The sequence below is a fragment of the Rhinolophus hipposideros genome, assembly GCF_964194185.1.
Source record: "Rhinolophus hipposideros genome assembly, chromosome: 8".
In the NCBI taxonomy this organism is placed as follows: Eukaryota; Metazoa; Chordata; class Mammalia; order Chiroptera; family Rhinolophidae; genus Rhinolophus; species Rhinolophus hipposideros.
Genome location: NC_138054.1, coordinates 56473678 through 56491971, shown reverse-complemented (window position 1 = coordinate 56491971; position 18294 = coordinate 56473678). Strand labels below are relative to the sequence as shown.

At 51.5% G+C, this 18294-nt stretch overlaps 1 protein-coding gene across 3 annotated transcripts; it reads left to right on the top strand.

The window, feature by feature from the left end:
• Nucleotides 1-521: 521 nt before the first annotated feature.
• On the top strand, nt 522-13060 carry TMEM61 (transmembrane protein 61). Of its 3 annotated transcripts, XM_081057994.1 has the most exons (5): nt 856-901; nt 1126-1308; nt 3133-4157; nt 5502-5851; nt 12621-13060. In XM_081057994.1, exons 3-5 carry the CDS (start codon nt 4155-4157, stop codon nt 12904-12906), a joined length of 639 nt encoding a protein of 212 aa, XP_080914120.1. In that variant the 5' UTR covers nt 856-901; nt 1126-1308; nt 3133-4154; the 3' UTR covers nt 12907-13060. The 3 variants fall into 3 exon arrangements, with proteins under 3 accessions (XP_080914118.1, XP_080914120.1, XP_080914119.1); XM_081057992.1 differs by lacking the exon at nt 3133-4157 and having other exon boundaries at nt 522-901; XM_081057993.1 differs by lacking the exons at nt 856-901; nt 1126-1308 and having other exon boundaries at nt 2105-4157.
• The last annotated feature ends 5234 nt before the right edge of the window (nt 13061-18294 follow it).

Below are 18294 nucleotides of genomic sequence, written 5' to 3'. Positions count from 1 at the left end.
AGAAGGTGTCCTCCCATAGAAGAAGTCTCTCTCTCTCTCTCTCTCTCTCTCTCTCTCTCTCTCTCTCTCTCTCTCTCTCTCTCTCTCTCACACACACACACACACACACACACACACACACACCTGACCCTTGCTCCAGGTGCTCAAATGACTTGTCCACAAAAACTGCTTTTAGCCTGCACTGGTTAAATGGGCCAGTGCTTAACCTTCGCTGCTTAAATCATTCAGTCCTCACAGACCTGAGAGTTAGGATCCTTATACTCCTTTGACCCGGGAGGAAGAAGGTTCAGAGAAGTTAGGTCACACAATAGGTGGGAGGCCCTGTCCTCAAGCCCCTCTCCCTGGCCTCTCACTGTCTGGGGCGGTAACCTCCAACTGGGGCTGTGGGGAGCACTTCCACGGTGGACCACTATTTCTGTGAATGCGCTCCACCTCTGGACGTGCGGTCCTGGAGGGCTTGCTCTCAAATTGACCGCTGTGGGAAGAAAAAGCCAGTTGTCAACGGAGTACGCAGTAAAACCGCTTAGACAGTGACTTTCCCTCTTTGGACCTCAGTTTCCCTTGCTATAAAATGGGAGTGAGGCGGCGTGGGCTCCGGGGTCCTAGAGCCCTCTCTGACTGATTATTGATGGCTGTGGCAAGTTGTTTCCAGGCCCGCCCCCGTGGAGCAGTCGCGGCGGGGTGGCCCCCAGGACGGACGGTTCCGGGTCACAGCGGCCCGCGGCTCCCGGCGCTGGGAAACCCTACCCCTGCCAGGCCGGCTCGCGCTGTGGCTTTAAGGTCGGGCGGGGCGCGCTGGGCGGCGGCGCAGCACCTGGAACCGCCCTGGAGCCTCCCGGCCGCGGGCGCCCTCGCGTGTCCGCGGGACCCAGCGGATCGCAGGACCCGGACCGCAGGAGAGGTGGGGCAGGCCGGAGCGCGCACCGCCGGCGTCCGGGGCGAAGCTGGGGCTCTGCGCGAAGCTCCGCGCCCCCCCCACCCCCCCCCCCGGGTTGCAGAGCCGCCGCGGAAGCGCTCAGCGGGGGAACCGGCCGGGTGGAGCCGGGCTCCGCACCTCCGCTCCGACGGGACGGACGGGGGCTGCGCGTGGGGACCGGAGCCCGACCGTAGCGCTTCCTTCCGCAGGGCGCAGAGCGCGGGTGTCGGGGACCGCCGCCCCGGAACGGCGGCGCCTCCTGCAGACCCGAGGGACGCTGCTCCCGCGTTGGCACCGCCCTCCAGGCCCTGGGCCACGATGCCGTGACGGTCCCCTGGCTCCCGGTGCCTGGACCGCGCCTCACCTCCTGCCTCGCCATGGCTGCGCCCGCGGTGGGTACGAGCTTCCTTGTCTCCCGCCTTCAGGAGTCTCGCCTCCGCGTAACGCCGACCCCGCGCAGACCCCTTCCCTGCACCTTGACCAGGGTGGCTTGGTGGCCAGAGTCTAGACAGCCACGTCTCCTGTGTGGACTCGCTGCATGGCCTGGGGCCCTGGCTTTCACGGCCTCAGTTTACCCCGCGGTTATATGGAGCTGGGTTCGGATGGTTTAGGCCACTTGTTCAGATGGTTTAGTTCTTTACAGAAAACTGGCACCTAAAGTTCCCTTGTCAGTAGCCCGACAATACTGTGGGAAGGGAGGCATGGAGAAGCCAGGTAACTTGCCCAATGTCAGAGCGGGGGTCCGTCCTCTGTCCCGCTCTGTGTCATCATGCTTCACTTACAGCTTGCCATCTTATCTTCACAATTTGCTCTTCCCAGGGAGGCAGAAATTTGAGCCCAAAGATGTTGAGCAGTCTTCACAGAGCTAATTGGAGGGAGGAATCTGATGTAGGGAAAGGCCTCTTTTAGCTGGTGGGAGGTGGGGGTGGCAGCAGCAGAAAGGCTTCTGGGAGGAGATGGTGTTGAAGGGGTGGGGCTGTGAAATGAGGGCCCCAATGGGGACAGCAAATGTAGAGGCCCCCAGATGACAGGAGTTTGGGTGTGGGGGGTGGGTATGAGGGAACTGAGGAAGGCCGCCAGCCTGGCAAGCCCTGACTGAATGCCAGGATCAGGAGTGGGACTTCTCTGGGTTTGGGGTTATGCTCTCCAGGGCAGGGAGCCCTTTCTTCCTCCTCCATCAGGGTTTTGGATACATGAGTGGGAGAGGTGAGTAAGCTGCCTGAAGACCACTCTCTGAAACAGGCCAGGGGGACTCTTGGGCCAGGACACCCTGCTGGTAGTCAGAGCCCCGACCGGTAATAATAATGGAAACCACCGCACAGCAACAGAACAGGCAGTTCTTTATCCAGTGGATGTAGACACCCTCCTCCCCCTGGGGATGACAGGTTAACATGTGCCCTGCCTGCCCATGGTGCGGGTGGGGGCAGGAATCCATGTGGAAGGAGGGAGATGACCGTGCTGAGGAAAATTCCAGCGCCTTGTCTGAGGAGAGCAGTGCATTCTAGCAAGTGAGAACTACCAAAGACTTACAGATAACCTCTCTTCACAGTAAGGTCTCAACTTTATACAACACATAACTCCATCTAGCTGTGCATACGCACAGGGATTTGAGTCAGACTAGACCTGAGTTCCAATTCACACTGACCTCAGACAGACTGTCACTTTCAGGGCCCTAGTGTCCTCAGGACATAATGCTGCTGTGAGGAATGAGTGACGGGACCCCTGTAAAGTGCTTGGTGTGGTGCCCAGCCCGTGTAAATGCCTAGCACACACCTGCTGCCCCCATCATCATGGATGTAAGCCAAGGGAGAAACGGAAGGGAAACATCCTTGGGGATCATGTTCATCCCTGAGAGGCAGGCTGAATGATGATTTGTATTTTTGCATTCTTATTCCCTTCTGTGGTTTTCTCCTTTTCCTACAATGAGCAACTATTAATTTTATAGAAAGTAAAAAGCATCGTAACTTACTTTATGTAGGAATGAGTTCTTCATGGGTTGAGAAACCCAGCCATAGCTGGCTTTGGGCAAAGTCCCTCACCTTTCTGGACTTCGTCTCCTCAATTGCAAAACAGGAATTTCTTTCCTTGCCCTGTGTGGGGAGTCAGATGAGATACTGGGTGTGAAGGGCAACCATCAAGTGCCATAATATACAGGGCCAGGGATTACTATTATTGATTTGCTGTTTTTATTTTTTTGTTTGTTTGTTTTTTTAAAGTTGGTTTCTCCAGCTTTCCCTCCCCCCTTGTATGTATGTATGTATGTATGTATTTAAGGAGGGCGCAGCTCCCGGTGGCCCATGCGGGGATCAACCTGGTAACCTTGGTGGTACCAGCACCACACTCTAACCAGCTGAGCTAACCGGCCACCCCCTCCAGCTTTTTCTCTTGAGAGCCTCTCCTAGCTGTCTGACTTTGGGGAGAGGGTAGTCAGGTTCTTTTTCTGCCCCCATGAAAATGCCTTGAGCTGGAGAGTGGAAGTACTTGCCTCAAAGACAGATTCACAGACAGAGAACCGTCGGTAATTTACAACTGGCGGTTTCCTATTTGCTGTTGGTGGTCTGGGGGCTCAGAAAGATTGGGGTCCACTCCTAGAGCACCTCGTTAGATGTATACATTCTCTCACACATGCACATGCACACATACACGTACATTTTAAAACACATTTGGGAATAGGTCCCTTTAAAAAATTATTTAAAATTATAATTGACATACTGTATTATATTAGTTTCAGATGTACAACACAATGATTCTACTCTTACGTACCTTACAAAGTGATCACGGCCATAAGTCTAGTAACCATCTGTCACAATACATAATTATTATGGTGTTATTGGCTCTATTCCCTATGCTGTACCTTACATTCTTATAACCTATTTTATAAGTGGAAGTTTGTACTTCTTAATCCCCTTCCTGTTTTCTGCCCCTTCCCCACTGCTCCGGTGGGAACATGCCCTTTTGAAAGCTTCACCCACTATCTCTTGAGCATTGTGTGTGCCATGCCCCACCGCTCCCCTAGGAGCATGCCTTTGAATGGCTGCAAAGCAGGGCATTGTTCGGATGTACCATGTTTGGTCATTGAGGTTGCTCTCAGGTCTGTGAGTTCCCCAGCCCCGTGTTTCACTGGCTCAGCTTTTGGAAGAGGAGCCGGAGCTGCGCTAAGTTTTCCTAGCAGCCTGCTGGAGAGCCTGCCCTTAATACAGACGAGGCAACAGGACCAGAGGCTTACCCCAGGACACAGATGGTGAGCTGCAGAGTTGGGACCAAAGATAGGCCTTTGCTCCAGGGATAGGGACTGGAGCAGCTGGAATCCTGTGTTCCTTCCCCTTGCCCAGCTCCTCCCAGCTGTGAGGCAGGTTTTTCACACAATAAACATTTGCCCAGCAACGCTTTCTTTTATTTAAGAGAATTTCTTTAACAATTATTTATTGAGTGGCTACTATGTGCCAGGGACTGGGGGATATAGCAGTGAAGAGGGCCAATAGGGACAGCAAAGGAAAAGTTAAATCAAAGGAAAAGTTAAATACAGGTAAGTGCTGTGATCCAAGAAGGCCTAGGGGACTTCGGTGTCTAAAGTGTTACCAGCGAAGGCTTCTTGGGTGGGGGTCAAGCTGAGCTTTGAGGGGAGATAAAGCAAGTTATCAGGTAGAGGGAACAGCATGGATGATGGCCTAGAGGTTGGTTTTGGAGACAACACAGACATGGATTTTATCCCCTTCCTGTCTGTGGGATTTAGGGCCAGGTTTCCTCACAGTGTTGTTTTTCCTGTGTATATTTTCTTTACTTAATTGAGATAACACTGTATATATAATTAGGTATACTAAGTTGAAAAAAGTAAGACATAGCATTTCCCCAGTTAAACTTTTGTGCTTAATTTGATTTTTAAAAATAAGTTGTTAATATTCCATCTAGAGGTTATGGCATGGTTTATTCACCGTTTCCCTAGAGTTGGACATACAGGCTTTTTCCAAATTAGGATCATTATAAATAAGGTCACGGTGAACAGCTTTTTGCACAATTTTGTTTCATTTCATGAGTTTCAACTTCAGACTTCTCAGTGCCCTCTGTCACATAGTCCTTTATTCGCCCTGGGTTTCGGTGTCTTTCCCTGTCAAATGGAAATGACAGTGTCGATTTCTTGAGAATGTGACCGGGGTGAAGTGAGGCAATGTGTAACCAGCAAGGCCCAATGCTGGTAGGCCTTGTGGACCCAATTAGAGTTCATTCTCCTCCCTCCCAGGCTGTGGTAGACACAGTGGGGAGTCTTATACCCACCAGGCAGATGAGGCCTCTGAGGCTTGCAGAAGGGCTTGGAGTGAACATAGCCACACTCACTGAGCTCCTACTGGGTCCCAGGCTTGGTGCTAGGAACTTTGGACACGTTATCTGTGACCTTCAAAACAGCCCTGCAAAGTTGAGAGCCTGAGCTCCATTTTACAGATGAGGACACTGAGGCACAGAGGACTCAAATGAGCTCTCCAGGGTTACACAGGGAACTCAGGCAGAGGAGGACTGAAAGCTGGGTCTCCAGTACCTGGCAGGTCTCTCACATACCCATTTACTCTCCTCTCTCCTTCTCCATGTCCAGACCTGTGACAGGGGCTGTGTGGCCGTCACCCTCCGCTACTGCATGATGGTTAGTGGCATGGTGGTTCTGGTGGCCGGGATACTCTGCTTCGCTTGGTGGAGTGAAGGAAATGCAGGTGCCCAGCCTGGCCAGCCGACCCCACCTGCTGGGAACCCTGTGCCTGCCGCTCCCAGGCTCCTGCTCAGGTCTGTCAGCTTCTTCTGCTGCGGTACAGGCGGCCTGCTGCTGCTCCTCGGCCTGCTGTGGTCCATCAAGGCCAGCGCCTGGGGGCCACCCCAGTGGGACCCATATCACCTCTCCAGAGACCTGTACTACCTCACTGTGGAGCCTTTGGAGAAGGAGAGCTGCAGGTCAGTGGGGCAGGGTGAGGGCAGTGCGTGGGGGCCACAGGTTGGGTACCATTCTATCATGCATTTGCATAGCAGACTCACACCGGGTTTCTCCTGTGGACCAGGCTTTGTCAATGCCCTGGGGACTTGAAGGCTGATCAGCATAGTCCTGGAGAAGTTTAAAGCCCCACGACAAAGGTAGATATTGACAAACCAGTGTAGTTAGAGCTGTGAGAGAGGCGCAGACATTGTCATTTGGTGACATGGAATCTCAGAAGGCTTCCTGGAGGAGGTGGCAGCTGAGCTCAGCATGGTACAGGGTAGAGTAGCATAGGGGTTAAGAGCCCAGGCACAGGAATCAGACCGACTGGGATCCTCTCTTGGTTCTATCACTAATTAGTGGTAGGACTTCAAATAGATCGTGTAAACCCACTGAGCCAGCCTCAGCTTGCTTATCTGAAATAAAACAGGAATAATAATAAGAACAGCAATAATAGTACCTGTATAGTACTTAATATGGGCCAGGCTTGTTCTAAGTGCTTTTCATATATTTACTCATTTAATCCTTACAAAAGGCCATTGAAGTAGGTGCTATTATTAACTCCATTTATAGATGAGAAAACGGAGGCACCAAGATATTAAGTAACTTGACCCAGGACATCTCCCTAGCATGGGTCAAGGCCAGGTCTTGGACCCAGAGTCTGTGCTCTCATCCACTCCCTAGTTCAGGGGACACAGGGAGAATTGAGTGAGATGCTGTGTATGTAGAACTTAGCCCCATGCCTGGCACATAATAGGTACACAGTAAATGTTAACTTTTCCTCAAGTCGCTAAGGCAGCGAGAAGCATTTAGGCAGGCAGAAAAGCATATACAAAAGGATGGGGTGTGGAGACAAAATCTTGCATTGTGACAATATTTCTCAACCATATTTTTCATTTTCATTCCCTCTGTGAGGCTTTTTAGCCATTTTTTCTGAATCCTCCCCCATGAAATTTAAATACCACAGATATACTATATATTTGTTTATGTTCTGTATGTATGTCTGTGCTTTATATTAATATATAAACAGAGTATCACCACGATACCAAGATCCAATTTTTGCCCTGTTGAGAAAGTGAATTATGTAGGCACTTATTATAATATGTACTTATTCATTCAACCCAGTATTGGGTGTACCTATATATCAGGGGCCTGCATACATCTTCTCCAGTCCTGTCCCCTGCAAGGTAGGAACTGTTGCCATTTACAGAAGAAGAAGGTGAAGGTTATATAGCTAGAAAGTGGCAGAGCCTGCTGGCTACGAAGCTCTTATTCTCCCATACCACTCTGGAAGCACCAGATTTGGATGTATTCGGGGCTAAACCAGATATCTGTGAGCTGGCCTGGGACCTGGACACCCTTCTTCCCTTAGTTAGAGGGGAAAATGCATTACGAGTAAGGAATGTAACAGATTATTCCCACTACTGGCCTGTGAATCCTTGTGATCAGAGACAATAGCATATTCAACAGACGCCCTTTAGTTCAGTGGTCAGGCCTTGGTTTGACCCAACTATTAGCAGGAAGAGCAGGGCCTTGGGGACTCTCCAGCCAAACACTTTACTTCTCAGATGAGAAGGCTGGGTCTCAGAGAGACCAGGGACCTACCTGGTCACATACCGAGTTAGTGATCGGTTGGAACAAGGCCAGGCCTCAGAGTAGTCTGGCGGGGAGCCTGACCCTCCCCACCCAGTGTGGCCTGAATGTAGGGGTGGGTGTTGTCTGTACACACAGCCTTGTTGACCCAACAGGGTCTGGGCCACGGCTGTGTCTGTCAAGTGGGAGAACGCGGTCTTCATTGCCAGCTGGGCCAGAGAGGAAGCCCACCCAGGAGGCTGTAGGGTGTTGCTGGTCCATCAGGTTTCGAGATCCAAGTCTTAGTTTTAGAACTGGGTGGCTGGGTGTCAGGGAGGCTGCTTCTGCTAATGGCTCTTCCCTCTCTCGGGCTGACTCAGCCCCGCCCTGCCGCCTATTAGCCCAGCATCTGGCCCCCGGGGGAGGCCGCGCTACTGTTCCTGTCCCAGGCACCTCACTCTGAGAGTACCTGGCTGTGGGTAAATGCAGGTCAGAGACAAAGGCCTCCTATGCTCTTGGCTTGGCCAGGTTTCTTCCCCTCTTGGGCCTCACTTCCTCCATCTATTATATTCATCTGCTTATTCTTTCACACATGTAACCATATTCACTATTTACTGTGTGCTAGGTCCTATGCAGGACACTGACAATGCAATACCAGACAGAATAGACAAAACCCCTGCCCTCTGGGGCACCCATCTTATGTGTTATCCCCGAAATGAGGTGGCTGGACAGGAAGCCTCCCAGGGGGCGTCCCCATCCTCAGTAAGTAGCAGAAAAAGCATGAGCCTAGTCAGACATGAGGGTTTCAGTCTCTGCTCTTTCTTTTATATGCTGTGTGTCGTTGAGCATGTTAGTTGGACTCTCTGAGCCAGGTCTATTCCTCATCTATCAACTGAGGGCAACAGACCTTTTCCCTAGGATTGCTGTTAAGCTCAGATGAGATGTTAGGTGGGGAAGGGTATACACTGGAAAGTTCACGCACACATTAGCTTTCGCTGCTATTACTGTGCTTTATAGTTTATAGTACTGTTATGCCCACTAACTTATTTGAGCCTCAACTGCTCGTGAGTGGAGCAGTTTATGAGGTAAGTGTAAGGATTAGGCCAGTTTTACAGATGAGAAAACTGAGGTGTGGAAAGATTAGGGACTGCGTGGGGAGAGGTGTGTTAGGTGGAGTTGGCTTGAGCTTTGCAATTGGATAGAGCGGGGGTTTTGCTGCTTAGTTTATGGGTGACTGTCACTCATCTGTCCAGTGGCTGACAGATGCTATCCCCCAGGGTTGTCACAAATGTGAAATAGATTAGAAGGCTTAAGTGTTGGGCAAATAGTATTTCATCCTTGTTCCTCCCCCTTTTTCTACCATGTTTGCCTGACTCAGCTGAGGGCAGAGGAGCTGGTACCAGGCCAGGTCTCCTGCCCCAACCAGGTTCCAGAGAGTGGGTAAGACCCAACCTCAATAGACCTTCCTGTGCATGGAGACCACAGTGGCAGCTGCCCCACACAAATGTAGGGTGTCACTTCCAGAACACACCATGAACAGACCTTCCCCCTGAAGTGTGTGATATGGCCACCCTGCATGGTTCCCAAGTTCCAAGAATCTCCATGACCATGTAGACTTGGGGCTGGGTGGGCCCAGCTGGCTGCCAAGGTGAGAGCAGGTGGTATGAGGGCCACGCCACATCTGCCCTCTAAGCAAACTTCCTTCTGCAGTCAGCTCACCTGTGCCCTGCCTTGCCAGCTGTCGCCTGCTGGGGTGGCCCTAAGCATACCCAATGCCTGTGTCATATCTGAAGGGCTTGGAGAAGTGGCTGTGGCAGGGGTGTGACTGAAAGGTAAACAAGGCAAGAGATGTGGGGCTCTGGAAGCCTTATTACCCACATTTTTCTGAGTGTTGTCAAAGTTTTTTCCATTTTTCCTTGTCCTGAATTTATAAAATGGGAATTGTTACCCCCATTTTACAAACAAGGAGAAAGACTCAGAGAGGGTGTGAACACAGCCTATGTTACACAGCAATAGAACCTGGCTTGCTTGCCTCCAGGAACAATAATCTTTGCCTGCCCTCACCTGCAAAGGATGCTGGGAGTGCAGAGAAGGGTGAGGGCCCTCATCAGCTTCCTCAGCTTTGAGGCTCCTGGGCTGGCTTCCAGAGGAGGAGGGTCTGTGAGAGAAGTTTGCAAGAGCACTGGATGGGGCGCCCCAGATTTGGTTCATAGCTGGTGCCCTCTATCAGACTGGCACACATGCTGGGGTTAACCTCAGGCTCCCTCCCCAGCCTGCTCCATGACCCTGTCTGTAACTGGAGCAGTGAGCATGCCCACCAGTGGGCCACTCTGAGAGCTGTGGTGGGCTTGGGCTGAGAAGACATGTTGCCTAGAGACAGGCCATGTGCCCAGCGGGTGACGGTGCTCACATGAGGCATATCAGCAGGTTCCCAGCACTCACTTCCTCCCACCCCACCAGACCCTGGATCAAAGTTCCCTACACTTCTTCTTACCCCTAGGCCAGCCTCTGCTATCAGCCACTCTCCTCTCTAGACAGGCAGGCCCACTGGTAAAGACTGAACTTCTTCCAAACTGGTGACCCTAAGTGAGTGACAGCCTCCCTGAACCTTCAGGTGGCTTGCCATGCGGGAGATCTGTGAGGAGTTTTGCTCCCACACCCCATCCTCACGTAGACCTTTGAAACTTTAGGACTGGCTGCCATTTATTCCCCCCTGCATTTCATCTGCACACAGTCCTGTGAGGTGGGGGCCATTATTATCCCCACTTACAGGGGGAAACTGAGGCCCAGATTAATGGAATTACTGACCCTGATCTCTCACCAGAAATGCGGCAGAGGAGGGAGTTGAGCCAGCCAGTGCTGAGACTCATAACCAGCCCCCAAGCGACTCAGGGGAAGGGGACCTTCAAGATCACCTAGTCAGCCCCTGTGTCTGACAGTATCATCCCCAAAACAAGCAGCCTGGGCCTCGATCAGTGACACTCTCACTCCACAGGATCCTAAGAGGGGAAGGGAAAGGGATTCCCTAAGTGACCCACTGGGGCCCTGAGAAGACTGAGAGCCCGTATCGTTCCCATCTGTAATGAAGAGCGGGGAAAGGAAGGAGGAGGGACACAGGCTAGAGTGGGGCTAATGAATTTATTTAGCAATATCTAATCAATTTATTTAGCAATATACAAGAGCAAAAGACAAAGGCAATTAACAGAATGCGCTAATGACAGAAAGTAAAGGTGGTTAAGACTAAACTACATACATTGATACTAATGTCACGTCAAAGGAGTCCACATACTTGTAAGTTTAAGAGATCCCAACATATGTTTACTATTGACCAGAAATCACTTGGCTAAACACACAAATAACATCAGTGAGGAGTATCCAAAAGCCGTAATAAGCTCTATAGGATAGTAACTATTACAGTAGATGTCAAAAGCTCACCAAACTGGGGGAGGACAGCACTGGAAAAGTCATAAATCAAAACCTTGCCAGGTCTGTAGCTGAGAGAAACTCAGGCGTCTCCCACACCGCTGTTTGCTAGTTCCCAAGAATGCTGCTGCTGCTGGCATTGTTTTGTTGTTGGAAGTGTTGTAAGCCGCAAGCCGCATACAAGTTTTCTAGGTGCTGACAAGTTCTCAAGAAGGCTAACCATGGGGTACAACACTGGAGAGGCCGGGAACCAGCCAGCCCTCACCAGGTTCGTGGCTGGAAGTCAGGACATCCCCTGGTGTTGTAAGCTGCATGTTGCTGGAAGTCTTCAAAATGTTAGCATAATGAAAAATCACCAGTGACAAAATGACCAAATGATGAAATAATAATAATTAATACTGCCAACTGAGGTCTGTCATATATTTTCTCAGATGTACCTTAGAGACAAGTTTCTTCTTCCTGTCTCCCCCTCCGGGACTGGCCCGTTCCGGGAGGGTCCGGCAGTTACTGATATGAATGTTGTCCCTCCAGCCAAAGGGCCAATTCATCCGGATAAGCAATATCTACTGTTGTTGCTTGGGACCATCAGCCCAAGGTCTTCCAAAAGCCTGGCAACCTGGTCCTGATAACTTAGCTACTTCTTCACTTCATCTGCTGATGTGGGCAAAACAGACAGAACAAGGAGGGAATTCTCTCAATCCCTGATCAAGAATTTCTTTAACCCTAAGCTAACCATCACCTCACAGCACAGACTGAATGACAAACATCATCTCATATCTCCCCTACTCGAGAGAACAAGACCAAACAGAAAACCTCATCTCATGTCTCCCCTGCTCGGGAGAATGAGACCAAAGGGGGACTTTAGTCAGTCCTGATCACAGCACAGAAATCACCTCACATACAGGAACAGATAAAAGCTAATAGACAAAAGCTCACATCAACCAATGAAGACAAATTTTCTTCATCTTCCCTACACCATCAGCACTGGTGTGGGTGGGATTTGTGGGACCTGTTCTTGGAATCTAGCTGCAGAGCCTGGTCAGAGGGGCCTCAGAGGATGTGGTCTCTGCCTCAAGTCCTTACAGGGTGGTTCATTTAAGGGAAGTGGGATTGAGTCACAGGAAAGCCACGCTATTCCGAGATAGATGTGGTTGACTCTATCTCTGGAGGTATTCAAGCAGAGGTGCTCTCTTGGCGGACTTACCATATTAGGGCCTCAAGCATTCAGATGGGCAGAACTGAGGTCTCCCATCCTGCTCTGCGCGTCCACAACTCCAGCTCTTGTAAGGGATATTACAGTTTGCTGGGAGTCTTTCTGCCTATGGACCATCACTCAGTCTTTCAACAAACACTCCCAAGCATCTGTTCCCTGGACACTGAGTCAGTCCCTGCCCTAGATGACAACCAGGTGGGGTTCATGTGGTGACAGAGGAGAACAATGTGGGAGCCCAGAGCAGGGAATGGGAGCTTTGCTGGGGGAGGGACCGGTTGAGAAGGTTTCTGAGAGGACTCTCAAAGGATAAGTGGGGGCTGACCAGCACGGAAGGCGTGAGGGAGGTGGGAAGGACTTTCCCTGCCAAGAAAACAGAGGAGGCATTGTGAGCACGTGCAGGTAGTGGGCAGGGAGGGTGGAATGGGAGAGCTGAGGTTGGCAGGGGCCTCTCATGCCAAGCTCCAAGAGTGTATATGGGGTCCTAGAGAGCCTGCAAAGAGTGCCTTTGCCCCTGCTAACAGCCTCTTCTTCTGTCTCTGTAGGACCCCAAAGCTGGTTGACATCCCCACTTATGAGGAGGCTGTGCACTGCCAATTGGTTGAGGGGCTCCTGGCACCACCTGCATACCCTGTGGAGGAAGGCCTGACATGCAGTGCCTCCAAGGATGCCCTACTCGGGACCCAGCCCACCCTGCCTCCACCCAGCTACGAGAGCATCATCCTTGCTGCTGATGCCATCCCTGGAGAGACAACACCTGGCACTGCCTGCTCCTGCCTGGTCAGCTCAGACCACAGCGAGAGGAAGTTAAAGGCTCCTAGCAGGCCCTGAAGCCAGAGACAAATCATAAGCTTCCTCCTAGTGTCTAATACAGTGCCTGGAACACAGTAGGTACTCAACCAATGTTTGTTGCTGAATGCTATTTTATTTATCTGTTGCTGTGTAACAAGTGGCTTAAAATAAATCCATTTTATTATCTCTCATGATTCTGTGGGTTGCCTGGGCCCAGCTGGGTGGTCCTTCTGCCCCACATGATGTTTGTGGGCCCAGCTGGGCCAAGATAATGCACTCATATGGCTGGAAGTTAGTGCTGGCTGTAAGCTGGGAGATTTTATAGTGCAGATGGGAAAATTGGGGCCCAGAGGCAGAGCCAGGACTGGCCAAGGTCACATACTGAGTTTATAACCAAAAGAACATGGACTCCTATTTCAGACTACCTGTGCCTGGGTTCCAGCTGAGTGATCTTGGACAAGTGACTTTACCTCTCTGTGCCACAGTTTCCTCTTCTGTAAAATGGGAATTGGGAATTACAGTGGCACCACCTCCTACCTCAGAGAACTGAGCTGTGAAGATTAACGAGGTGATAGCAGCTGACATTGTAAGCACACATTGACCAGGCAGGCTCAGTGCTAATGCATCAAACAACAAACGCAGATTTCTCAGCCCAGTGGCAGGTATTTAGTTAGTATGCAGTGATTGTCAGATTTTGTGAATAGAGGTAACCCCCCTCTACCAAGTGCAAATTTGGTCACTGCTTCCATGTTTCCTGTGATAGGAAGCTCGCAATCTTTCCTTACTTTCCAGATATGGCAGAAACGTCTGCTTTCTGTCCAGCTATATTCTGCATCCCTATGTCTCCACACTATCCCATTCAATGATAAAACCAGCTCAGAGAGAGGCAGTGACCTTCTCAGAGTCACACAGCAAGCAGGAGGGCAAAGTCCTGGGGCTCAGTCATCTGGATAAGGGTGGCATTTCCCAAGGGCCCACTGTGTACTGGGCCAGGCCCTCTGCCATTGTTTCACATTCTCAAGGCTGCTCTGCTGCAGGTGGTGTTTCCATTTAACAGGTGTGGAAACTGAACCTCAGAAAGGTAAAACCACAGAGCATAAAGGCAGAGCCAGTGTTTTCATTCAGGCCTGGGGCGGGGCTCCCTGCTGGAATCCTCCTACTTAGGCCTGGACTGTTTCAGGTCTCCACGTTTCTACCAGCGTCCCCTGCAGTCTTTTCTCAGCTCAGACCAGCCTGATGACATCCCTTCTGGGTTGAGGGCCCCTAGTGCTTCCCAGCTCACTTTGCATAATGAAAGCCCTTACACTGGTGTGAGTGGGGGCCAAGGTGTTTGGGTCTGACCTCCCTACTTCCACTCACTCCCTCTTGCTCTTAGCTGCAGTCAGTTCTGCTCTGGGCTTCTGCACTTTCCCTCTCTCCAGCCAGAAGCTCCTCCCTAGGGCTCACTCCTCACCTCCCTGCACCTTTGTTCTGTCCCTCTCTTCATGAGGCAGTCCTTGACCACCCTGTTTAAAACCTAGTCCCACCCAGCCCCCTGCACTTCCAGCCTTCTTCCTGCCCTATTTGTTTATAACTCCTGTCATCATTTAATGTTTCATCTTTTTAAATGTTTTTTGTGTGGTTGTTGTCATGCAGAGACTCAGCTCCTGCTCCCTGCACAAGAACGCATGATATGGTGAGGCCAAGAAAGAACAACGGAGCCATAGATAGGGGAGTCGTACCACTACATTCTCGCTGGTGGCTGGTCGAGACACAGACGCAATAATTTGCCAGTACCCCAACCGGGGGGTCTTCCTGCACCCCAGTCTCGCTGGCAGCCCAGCGAGACGCAGGAAGTAGGATCCACACGATCCACAATCCGCCATCCACACTTGCTAACTGCACTCTGCGCTTGCTAGCTCAGCCCCGGCAGTTACATCAGTGGCCAGTGGCTAACTGGTTACAGCTGATGGCCATCTACTCCCCGAGCCAGCACCTTTCCACGTGAGGCCGAGAGCCTGGAAACTGCTCTCCTGCCTCTGTCCCCACAGTTGTTGTATATTTCTCCCCACCAGAATATAAGCTCTCTGAGAGCAAGAATATTTTGTTTCTTTCCTTTACATTTGTACCCGTAAAGCCTAGACATGGTGCCTGGCATGAGGTAAATGCTCAGTAGATATTTGTTGACTGAACAAGTGAATCAATAAATGTCAGCTCTTACTATCATTATTGGACCCTCTCTCAGTCACCGAAGCCAGATCTCGGGGATCTTCTAGAATCCTTTCCCTCCCTCATCACCAAATCCTGGATCCCCATCTGTGCCTCCTTCCTTTCCTCTCTTCTTCTGTCCGTGCCTTGCCCTTCCCAGGTATGATGAAGATGTAGGTTTGAATTCTGCCTTGTTCCTGACCTTGCTGTGTGACGTTGAGCTGGACACACACACACACACACACACACACACACACACACACACACACACACACACCAGTTTCCTATATGTATCCCGAGGGACTTTATCAGGCTCTCTGCAATTCCTAAAGGGTTAATGGGGTTCCAGGCTGGAAAGCAGAGAACCAAAGTGAGGAATCTCCCCCAGGCAGGTGAGTTAATGAGTTGCAGGTGTGACTTGCAGACACCACCTTTGCCTGGCTGGAGCCGGAAGGTATAGAGGCTGGGGAGGGCTGGAAGACAAAAAAACCTTTTTCTTCTTTCTCTATCAGCACCTCTGTGAAAGCCCCAAGGAGGGGCAGGGACTTGCTCAAGGTCACCAGCGCCTTGGAAACTAAGCCAGGGCCTTGGAGCCAGTCTCCTGTCGAGGCAAGCCACCTAACCCTTCTGAGCTGCAATGGCCTCATCGTTAACTGGGGACTCTTGTGCCCAGTAGCAGGACACAGGGCGGAGGAGCCACATGAGGCAGGGTCTGCCACTCCGTAGGCCCCAGTAGGCAATGGTTTGGTTCCTTGTCTCTTTCCTCCTGGGCTCAGTTGTCCTTCACTCACCACTCAGAGCCTGCATCTGGGACCTGCCACCAGGTCTGCGATGTTGAGGACTCTTGGAGCTCAGGCCTCGCCCACATTTTCCCTGTGCCCTCCCAAGCGTCTGTTACCTTCTGGGTTGCCTGGTGATCCAGTTTCCTGCAGCTCTCTACCTCAAAGCAGTCGGCAATTTCCCAACTGGAAATTCCCATGCCACTCTCCATCTCCACCCCAGCAACTAATCTGTCAAATGGGTTTGATATTTCCCCTCCCTGCTTCTGAGCATCTTGGGAGGATCCTAAATTCCGTGGACCGAAAGAAAACAGTGGTTAGCACGCCCTCTGCTGGAAGGCGTCAGACACCTCATCACTCTTCCAACTGGCCCACACTTTGCAAGGAAGCGGTAGGTAAGCGGGAACCACGGATAACCCAACTCTTCCACTACACCGGACACGCCTATGCCTTTTCTGCGTCCTCTCACCATAGCTCATAGTGAAAGAGGTTAAATGAGACCCATTTCACTGAGCATCTACTTGTCCCAGAGCTTCTTACTCATCACTCACATTTAAAATTCTTTTACGAGGACACAAAAGGGAGAAAGGAGGCTGAGTCATAGAGAGGGAAGAAAAGGTGGGGAGAAGAGGAGGGTGATTGGGTGACCGGGGAGGCCTCTCTGGAAGGGTGAGGATCAGATAGATCCATCTACACTGGGGCTGGGGCTGTGTAGGTCCCGGTCGTCGCTCAGCCGCCGACACAGTTTGGGGAAGTCTTGGCCAGTCCCTTCCACTCCCCGGGCTCAGTTTCCTCGCCTGTGAAATGGGCATGCTAACCCTCCCCTAGGCCCCTCCTGGGGCTGAGGGACAGGGGCATGACGGAAAGGGTGTGACAGCGCCCTGTCAAGAGCATGCGGCGACCGCCACAAGGAGGCGCGGGAGGCTCCTGCTGGGCAGCGACCGCGGACATCCATTCCGACGCCCTCCAGAGCTCTGGGACCCGAGAGAGCCGGCTCAGGGCCCTCTGGGCCTCCGTTTCCTTTCCTGGGAGGGCCACTCGTTAGTTCCCTTCTCTGAGCCTCCATAAGATAACAATAGTATTTCCGGGGTGGTGGGTCTCGGCCTATTGATGAGCACAGATTACAAAGCATTTTCTCCACCAGCAGGTCACTCACATGCACAGTTACCCGAGAGGTGGCCCTGATTTCACCCTCAATCCAAAGGTGACAAAATTCAAGCCCAGAACGGAGCCACCCGCCCAAGTTTACCTGGGGAATCAGACCTGGACATGAGTCAGTGACTCGCAGCCCTTCTCGGACTCCTCAGCAAGCTCTCACTGGGAGCCTCTCCTGGGCTCCGTGATAGGGGACCTTCTCCGCCACCTGTAGGGTGTGTGTAGCCCAGCTGGATCTGAGGGATGGTGAAGGAGAAACCGCTGCTGGAAAAAGTGTGTGTGGGCAGGAGCCGCAGGTAGAGGGTATGGTGTGAACGGAGGTATGATGTCCAGGAAGCACAGCTCTTGCTGGAGAAGAGGGATACGGTGAAGACGACAAACAGGAAAATCCCCGACCTAAGTCAGGATGCCAAATGGAAGCCATTACCCCACATCAGCACCCTAACTCTGTACAAACGACAAGTCAATGTTTTCTTTTAGACACTGATGGTCCTCATTTTCCTATAGTCCTGTAAAGGACCTGATTTTTTCCCATCAGCCTATCCCCAGAACTGGAATTCCAACATTGTAATGTCATTCTTAGGATTAAGGCATCTTCCTAGAGTAAGAGGCATGGAAATTGCTGTCAGTCATCCATACCCTACAGGGGCATTAAGACACCAGAGCCTTTCCAGGGGCCAGCTCACAGAGTATGAGAGAAGGGGAGGGAGGAAGCCAAGGAGGTCAGACCTGCAGACATCTCCAACCTGGGAGGTGCTATTATTATGCCCATTTTACAGAGGAGGAAAACTGAGGCACAGGGAGGTAACTTGATGAAGGCCACATTGCCCATGGTAGAGGAGCCAAAACTCAATCCCAGGCAGTCTGCCTGGGCCCCAGAGCTCACACTTTCAACCACCCTGCTGTAGCTAGGGAGTATCACATGGTGGCTAGGGGCATGGCCTCTGGGTTCAAATCCCAGTTGCTGTGCCATTTCTAACTCTGTGACCTTGGGAAAATGACTTACTTGTCTGTGCCTCCGTGTGCTCATTTGTAAAATGGGATAGTAGTGCCTGCCTCACGGGGTTCCCCTCAAATGGGAAATATCTCTAACATCTTTAAAACAGTGCCATGCATACAGACACTGTCCGGTAAATATGGGTTATTATTCCTGAACCCCGGATGGACACATGGCCTTGAAGAGACTAGAGTGCTTCGGGATTCTAAAATGTCAGCCTGAGGGAGCCTGGCATCTTCCAGTGGCATTCTGATGTGTTTTGGCTGCGGCATTGTACCTGGCTTCCCATGGCTGGGTGGTGTGGGTCCG